This window comes from Notothenia coriiceps, unplaced genomic scaffold (genome assembly GCF_000735185.1).
Source record: "Notothenia coriiceps isolate Sejong01 unplaced genomic scaffold, NC01 NC01_scaffold00032523, whole genome shotgun sequence".
Lineage (NCBI taxonomy): Eukaryota > Metazoa > Chordata > Actinopteri > Perciformes > Nototheniidae > Notothenia > Notothenia coriiceps.
This window is the reverse complement of record NW_011365224.1, coordinates 63,701-73,139: the sequence shown is the minus strand read 5'-3', so window position 1 is coordinate 73,139 and position 9,439 is coordinate 63,701. Positions and strand designations below refer to the sequence as shown.

General features: G+C 41.5%; 1 protein-coding gene across 1 annotated transcript; it reads right to left on the bottom strand.

Annotated features, from left to right (window-relative positions):
- Positions 1 to 1,975: 1,975 nt before the first annotated feature.
- On the bottom strand, positions 1,976 to 5,801 carry LOC104960940 (tectonin beta-propeller repeat-containing protein 1-like). The gene is made up of 7 exons (XM_010789132.1): positions 5,797 to 5,801; positions 5,630 to 5,645; positions 4,775 to 4,924; positions 4,245 to 4,402; positions 3,720 to 3,950; positions 3,250 to 3,346; positions 1,976 to 2,014 (listed from the first exon to the last, which is right to left on the bottom strand). The coding sequence occupies exons 1-7, from the start codon at positions 5,799 to 5,801 to the stop codon at positions 1,976 to 1,978; spliced, it is 696 nt and encodes a 231-aa protein (XP_010787434.1).
- Positions 5,802 to 9,439: the final 3,638 nt, after the last annotated feature.

The following is a 9,439-nucleotide window of genomic DNA, read 5'->3' as shown; positions in this document are numbered from 1 at the left end:
GATAATGATACTAACAGCTTGACTAGCTGGAGGTCTGACGAAGCAAAGGGCCACACATTCTTCCTGGAGCACCGCACAGAAGAGATAAATAAAAAAAAAAACTAAATATTTTACAGTTTCCTCCATAACCTGCAGTGATTTATTAAAACACATTATCATACTGTTTCAACTGTAGAGACTTTTTTTCAGCAGGGCCCTTTGCTCGCATAAGCGCTCTTTTAAAAAGCAGTCTTACCAAATATGCCTAAACATTTGGCTTATGATGTTCATAAGCCCCACAGGACACAGAGGGCTTATCAGTTCATTAGCCACTTGATGGCCTATTTCAAGTTATAGTAGGTGGGAGGAGGGCGATGGATGAGGATATAACCATCCATTACTGAAGCATATTTTGTTAAGCTATTCAGGGGCACTGAAAAGCCATAAGAAGATTAGCAGATCTCAGCATATGTTAAAAAACACATTATAATGGGTCAAGTTAATACCTAGTTAGTTAAAGCTCCTAGTTAGCACTAAAGAGGTCCATTTGTATGTTTTATAAAATCTACTTTTTTTTGCAATATATATGTTAAAACAAAAAGTCAGTCACTGATTGATGAGCATTGTTTTTCAGGATGGCAACATTAGAATGTTGACATTAAATTGTGAAGTTGTTAAAGCCTGAAAGGTCTTTCAAACTGCTTGGATTAAATTCTCCCCGACCATTGATAAAAATCTCCTTTTTGAGATTATGCTTTTCTCTTAATGGTGATGTCATACACACTTTTAAATGGAAATGGGGGGGGACAAGCTCCATAAATAACCAATACATTTTAACCAAGCTTCTGTTTGGTTCAAGTTCAAAATATTTCTGCATAAAATGTACACTATGAGGGCGCGTGATCTGAGCCAAATAACTGATTGACGTAACCCACTGTAATCCCACCGGAAATCCAGCTGAGTTGAAGCAAAGTGAGGATTTTGGGCATCAAATGTGAGTAAGAAACAATGCAGCATAGTAAAGTCCAGTTGTGGTATTTAACAACATTTACATAGGAAGCTTTTGATATTCCCTACTGGTGTAATGCTTACTTTCAACAGAAATTGGGAGAAATAGCAGGAACAGCTGACATTTGACATTGCATGTAAGCCATGATCAAACTCCATAGTTAATGGCCTCAAACACACCTTTTGATCACAAATAGCTTACAAATTTAATGACTTCATGGTGAACGGAGCCAAATTCTCTCCATTCTGCCAGTATTCTCACCACAGGCTACACGGTAAATCAAAAACAGCTACAAAAGAGAAAAAGTGTAATAATATCATTTACTCATTTCACTTTAATCCTTGGCCCCATGAATTCAGCAAATTCACTGAATTAATTAGCAAGCTTCTTTGTGTAATCCATCATTACAACAATGTTTAGTTTTATAACATGTTTTAATAAGTACACAGGGTTCCTTAAGCCACACGGTACTACAAGGGAAAGACCCTCTTCTCTCCGTACAACGATTACCACAGGTGTATTGATGAGGCCTCACTGATGAGTCACACCTCTCTAACAATCACTTTATCTCTTAATCTCCTGCAAACACCAATCTCTTGTGAGACAGTGGGCCTATAGTAGGAACCACAAATTAATGAGCTGCATCCAACAGATTAGAGTTTGGAGACCCCCGCCTAGATGGACAGTTTTAGTGAGACTGCAGTGCAAAGAGTGAGGAAGGCAAATCAGCCCAAAGACGGAATCTGTTTTTGCTTATTTCAATATTTCATTGAGTGTTATACATCAATGAACTGTTTCAGGGTGTCATCGCACAGAAGCTAAGCGCTTCGCATGCAAGTGTATGCCTTCATGCAACGTGCCTTGAATACATGAAAGCGTCTATCACATAAGTTCTAGAAGAGTTCAACTTCGAGAAACAAAACATCGACGGCACTGAAGATTTTCTACCAGAAACAACTCAAATCTCAATCCAATTGTGTTACCTTTTCAGTGGGAACGCATGATGTTAAAGGGTCTTCGAAACTCCTGTTAGAATAATGGACCAGGGACAACTTCAAATGAATACAAAATCTTTATGATGACAGATGTAATGACTCGAAACAGCAGGAACAGCACAGGTGTAATTAAGAACATTAATGAGGGGTGCAGGGTCTAGGTGTACATCTAAGCCTTCGTTAATGTTATTACTTACACCTGTGTGCATCCGGTTATGAGTCTATGCCATGAAAAATCTACCACCTCTTAGTATGCAAAGATTTATTTGACATTGTGTGTACTTGTGGTTCTAGTGTGAGGTGCATACTTTGTCTGTGGTGCAGTCTTATGTCTCTATGACTATACGTGAATGTTGTGCTTCTATTTATGGAAAAGAAATTGCATGAACATCTGATGGTCCAAACAGACATAACACATAATAAATAGATGCAACTCGAGTGCATATAACCCAACTTAATACTATGCTATTAAGAAAGCACCACATTGTTCAGTACAAATTGGTTTCTGGCTTAAAAACAAAGCCACCTGCATAAACACAGCAACAGTTGTTGAAGAGATGACGCTCAGGAGTGAGCCAATATGGCCTAAGGCAGAGACCAAATGTGCTCCTCATAATGCAGGCCAAACATTTAATATGGCTTAACGGGTTAAGAATCTCCTCTAAGTGAAATCTTCCAAGGATAGCCAAATCTCCCTCTTTCTTTTTATACAGCTAATTTGACAGTTTCAAAATCCCCCTATCCTCCTCTGATCGATTGTACCTCTCTTAATCCCCCTTTCCCCCCTCCACCTGTTAGTCTGGGTTTGCATGCGTGCCTCCCTCTCTCCTGAGAGCATATGGGGCAGTGGCTGACCCAGGGAGACGTTGAGTGTGGGGACAGATGCAGCCTCTTCTCTCCCCTCCCCCTCCCTCCCTCCCTCTCTTCGCCCCCCTAGCCACAACCAGCCCTTCCCTCCTATCCACCTGTTTAGGTCACAGGCCAGGGGGATGAGTGGCTGTGCGCGTGCCACACCAGCGGCATGGTCACCGCTTTGTTATCCCACCTAAAACAAAGGGGTATTTAGGGACGCCGGCTGCCCGCCCAAGGGGAACACAATGACATGAGGCTGGCAGGCCGGCGGACTTGGGGCTGTCGATCACGTGCCCGCTTTATGAGAATGAGCGTCAGGGGGCATCTGTTGTGTGTGTGTGTGTGTGTGTGTGTGTGTGTGTGTGTGTGTGTGTGTGTGTGTGTGTGTGTGTGTGTGTGTGTGTGTGTACTCACCCATGTCCACTGAGGGGAGGGGGGTTTCATATTTGTTTTTGTGCACTCATGAAGTCCTGATGAGTCACTCCACATGTAGCGGTCTGTAGGGAGCCCTCTGAAATAACCACACACTTTAAATTAGGCCGGCATGTAACATTTACTTTAATTGTTTAATATTTTACTGAATAATCGATTAGTAGTTATGGTCAATAACATTTCAAAAATGGTAATCATTGCTTCCTAGTAGCCCAAGATGACTTCTTAAAATGACTTGTTTTGTCCACAACTCAAAGATATAACGTTGACTGTTCTTTTCATTTTAGATGGTGGTGTCTATATAGGAAATTAGCCTAGGAATTTCCGTGTTGGAGACAATTCAGCTACCAAAGAAATGGGTTTAGAAAAGGTTTCTATTAAACAAAAATTAAACGGATGTATTTGATAGATGCCAGATGTAAGAGTATCCCCCTCTTTAGCTTGAGTCTCACCTGTTGGTGTATCCGGTGACGGGGTTCCACCTCTGGTTCTCATAGATGTAGACGCTCTTGGAGTCTGACTGTGTGTAAATGTTATCCGTGCTGCTGGCCAGGCCCTGGAAGAAGCCGCCTCCGTATCCTCCGGTGTGGACCCAGGCCGTGTGGTCGTAGCCGATCCCCCACACTATGCCCACACTGTTGCACTCCACGATACGGAGGTGACCCCCTACCTGCCGCCAAAACCTGTACAAAAGATAGATAGATAGATAAGTGCTTTATTGATCCCAATTTGGGACACGTTTGCGTTGCAGCAGCATCAAAAACAAGGCAATGTACATAAGAGAAATTAAGACACTAGAAATAAACAGTCCAAAATATTTCTGAAATAGAAATAAAATGGCATTAAAGAGTTAAAAAATATACATGTGGAAATACAAATAAGGAAAAAATGCTTCATAAAGGTGGAAGAATTTAGATAACTATAGTTTATAGTATACTGCTTCCACCACCGCACAAGTGATGCTTGGGTTTTCTTACATCTGGTCGCAGGATGTGGGGTAAGGCATGGCCTCCTGAATGGGGGAGGGCTCACTGACGAAGATGTCTCCTTTGCAGGTGATGGACCAGAAGGCCTGTTTGGAGGGAGGACCCTGGATCCCTCTGGAGTCGCAGCAGGAGACGCTCAACAACGCCAGCTTCAGTCGGTAGAGAGGGGAAGGCAGGCGGAGCGGGCCGGAGAGGGAGGGAGAGACGAATGAGAAGTTAAAAATAACTTTGTTGTCATTTTACTGGAGCGCAAAACAACAATACAACACAATGACGACGGCACTCCCTGATATTGGAAACAATAAAGAAAGAAGGTCGCAGTATAAAAAGGTCAACATTATAAAAGAAGAGTGGTACTAAAAGTGCTCTCTGAAATGCGAATAACAATAAACAATATAAGTATACAATCTCGCAGCGACAAATGTAAACCAGTAGCAGCGAGTAGACCCGATGGGAAGGCCAGTCTCCCAACGTAAACTATGCACCGTTATGGTTTTCTGTGTGTAAGCATTCACACGTACCCAGTCTTGCATCTCCAGCTCTGTAGCTGCTGAGAGTCTGATTGGCCACCTCTGTTTGGTCCGCTCAGGAGTGTAGATGGCAAAAGAGTGTTTGGAGTCGTTCAGCACGGGGACCAGGACGGTGACATCGTTGACGAAAGCGTGCAGGTACTGCAGAGAGTAGAGGAAGAAAGGAAAAGAGAGAAGCATAATTAGAAACAGCAGACGTTGAGTATATCAAAAAATTAGTATCCTCAATAATGCTTTGCGGCTGAATGTATTCAATGCTGTATTGACACAAGTCTAATCCACAAAGCACCAAGCTGAAGACACACACACACACACACACACACACACACACACACACACAAGACTGCGAGAAAGGTGTTGAAAAGCGGGGCTGTGACCTCTGACCCGGGACACATAGCAGGCCGGGACAGCTGTGGGACTCCTCGACTAACGTGTTGATGGCGGAGCTGAGTTCAAGCGCTCGTTGACAGAGCTCTCATTTACCCACACACACACACACACACACACACACACACACACACACACACACACACACACACACACACACACACACACACACACACACACACACACACACACACACACACACACACACACACACACACACACACACACACACACACACACACATCTCTGACATACAGACAGACACACACACACACACACAAACACACGCGCACACACACACACACACACACACACACACACACACACACACACACACACACACTTAATGTAAACTTCGTAAAGAAAAACAAGAGCAAAGCAAAATGTAAAATAAATGTCCTCTAACCAAATAAAAAACGGTGTCCTTTTCCTTTTAATGTTTTTAGCTTTTTCCTGTACGATTCTCCGATCCCACCTGCACAGAGCAAGAAATAAAACAGCTTTTGACACTTTAAAAACTTTTATATCAGTCTGCTGCTAAATCCAGTGGTGAAAGGCCTGTGCCTGTCTGTCACTTCATGTGGATTGAGCAACGACTGCAACTGCGTATGAATGTAAACACTTACCTCATCCCACCCTGTAACCAATCCACCGCTGAGGGAGCAGCTTAACAGGCGAAATTATATTTCAGCCCCTAACATAAAGTTAACACACGGTTGACACACACACACGAGTGAGGAGGAATGACTTGAAATGTCAGGACTGCTGACGGGCAAAAAGACTGCGAGAAAGGTGTTGAAAAGCGGGGCTGTGACCTCTGACCCGGGACACATAGCAGGCCGGGACAGCTGTGGGACTCCTCGACTAACTTGTTGATGGCGGAGCTGAGTTCAAGCGCTCGTTGACAGAGCTCTCATTCACACACACACACACACACACACACACACACACACACACACACACACACACACACACACACACACACACTACACACTACTCTACACACACACACACACACACACACACACACACACACACACACACACACACACACACACACACACACACACACACACACACACACACACACACACACACACACACACACACACACACACACACACACACACACACACACACACACACACACACACACACACACACACACACACACACACACACACACACACACTACTACTACTACTACTACTACTACACTACTACGTAACTACTACACACACACACACACACACACACACACACACACACACACACACACACACACACACACACACACACACACACACACACACACACACACACACAGCTCTGATCAGATAAGAACGGATCTGTTTCAGCAGCTAATCTTAAATGTGATGAGGTTTACAGAGGCTGTGGAATATACATAAATATGTTTATTTGGGGATCAGGCGACGCACCGGGGTATATCACAGTACAGCACACTATAGGAAGAACGAAACGGGACACGTTTTATGCCTTCATGTTAAACCCTGGCTTTAACGGAGACTTAAAGTAAGAAGGCCTAAGCGGTTACTTTCCGAACATCCATCTGTACATAAATCTAGCTCCTTTTAGACGGAAGTATTTGTTTTTTTAACTATAAGTAGTAACACCGCAGTTCTTTTGTAATAAAAGATTATTAGCATCTCAATGAACTTTAAAAGATATTGTATTACTGTTGCAGCCGGTAGAGTATAAGCTTGTTATTCTACATATACTTTCTTGTAGCTAATGAATTTCCTAAAGTGTTATCTTCTTAACCTTAAATAGTACATAATACTTGATTTGTTTATTATAAATGTGATATTTAGTCATTGAATCTTAAGCAGTCAAATACATATCTGCTTCTTAATTGAAGTGAAGAACTATAAATTAGCAGGAGATGGATTTTTTTATTGGATTTGATTGGATTTGTTTCGAATGTGTAAAACAATAATACAAACATTTTACAGAATTATTATACAATAAAAAATTAATCAGTGTCAAATTGGTATACAAAAATATTACTGATTCTAAGTTATGTATCAACAAATAATCTACTTAATTACACATCCGAAAAGAGGTGGGAAGATATATATATATTTTTTTTCAGATGGAAATACTCAAGTGAAGTACTTCAAACGTGTACTTGAGAACAGTATAGTAACTGTCCACTGAATGCAGGCGATGCATTGCCCCATGACATCTCTGCAGCATACCCCGCCCCCTTCTCCTTAAACCCATCCGAGGGAGTCCCTAACTCCCCTCACCAAACCCACCACCGCAGCACATATCCTATCACTTGCGACCTAAGCTGGCTGGTATTCATCAGGCCCTGATCCAGTTGCACATGCACCACATTTAAGTCAAAAATGTATTGAGTCAGGATTGCCCCTTAGTTACGGTTCAAACAGATAAGAAATACAGCGGGGGGGACTCAGAGGATACAGATGGCTATACATTTAACAGGAATTTCTTATTTGCTGTTGATCTACCATGCTGAGGAGGAGTATTTCCTCTCCAGCTTCTGAACCAGGACAACCTAAGAGCGTTGCTGCCGTCCACAGGGCTGCAACATAAAGCAGGTTTTATTTAGGATCGTATATGTTTCCGGCTCAGTAACCTACGTAGGACACGTTAAGGAGACTTTCCAATGGTTTTATGTTCTCAGCAGTATTTTTCCCCTTGAGTCAAATGTTCAGTGTGTGTTTCCCTGAGTCAATATGTTGAAATAACCCAGCCTACGGCCTTCTGATGTTACTCCTTTAACCCTATGCCCTCAAATATACAGGCAAGGCTGTTTTTCTGACTTTAGTAAACATTTATCTCTTTGCAGTTGCTGAACAGACTTTCTCTATTTCAATGTGTATTTGATACGTCTCGACGATAGCCAAACTCTGACCATGTTTAATAACTCACTTTGTCTACGTAAGAACCAGTTTCTAGACAACAGGCGCGACTGGTCCTGGACTGGGAACTGACCAAAACATAATTCCAGATAAAACAGAAAGTTGTTTTACGCTTTGAGTTTTCTGTTACTTTGTACTTAGCTAAGTTAGCTAGGATCCCATCCAGGTTGCTAGCTTTGTGTTTGTATACAATGCTAGTTTATCAAACTATTTCTAAGTCAGGATCAGTTTCTAGACAACTAGGGTGTTTCTGTTCCTGGCCTGGTAATTGTGAAAAACGTATTTTTGTGTTTACCCTTTGATTTCTTTATCTGTGTACTTAGCTTAGTTAGCAACATTAGCTAGGACCCCATCTAGGTGAGTTAGCTAGGTTGCTAGCTGTGTGTATACAACGCTAGTTTAGTTTCATAAAATGTTGACGTCTAGACTATTTTCTTGACAACCAGGCTGTTACTGGTCCTGGCCTGGGAATTATTGTATTTTGCTGTTACATTTTTTGTTACACTTTTATTGCTTTATTCTATATCTTTTTATTTAGCTAAGTTGGCTAAATTAGCTAGTAACCCATCTGTGTAGGCTAGCTAGGTTGCTAATTTTGCGTTTATATTTAGCTACCATACAGATTGATTTAATCATCTCATTGTTATATAAAGTAGGTATTGGCAAATAAAGTGTAGTAGGCTATCCAGAATGTCAAACTTAATTTTGATGGGACGATGTATTCCCAGATACTATAGTGTAGTTCAGATCATACAGTATATGATTTGGAGGGGGACTGGTTGGTAACGTGATATTATATAACTGTTGAAACAAATAATTCCTCAAAAAGCATACTCTTGCTTTAAACTTATACATGTTGTTTAACGCAGGAACATTAAGTAATATTTACACATAATGTCTAGTAGCTTATATGAGGGGGAAACCTCCAAATCTGACTCAGTGTGTGCTTTTCATTCAACCCAGTCTCACGGCATTTCGTGTTATAGTCACAAAATTAATTTAATCTATTGATTCGTGTTCACCAACATGATTTTTGCATTTTTTGTGTCACACAGAACGATTTTAAAAGCAAAGTATTTATATTGGTAGTATGTTTCGTGCGTGCACCACGTCTTTTTGTCCGGTTGGGTCTTGGAATACCAGAAGCTGTGTGGTTCATAAAACATTTTCTTACTCAATATCTTACCCTAACCTTTTTATTTTAAATTGTATAATGTCTCAGTTTTTTTGCCGTCCGCGAGGAAAAGAAATGGAGCTCAGAGCCTCAGAATACTGAAATATTTTTTTCCTTCTAATTTGTTATTATTTGGTGCGGGCACGAAACATACTACCAATAGAAATACATTGCTTCTAAAATCGT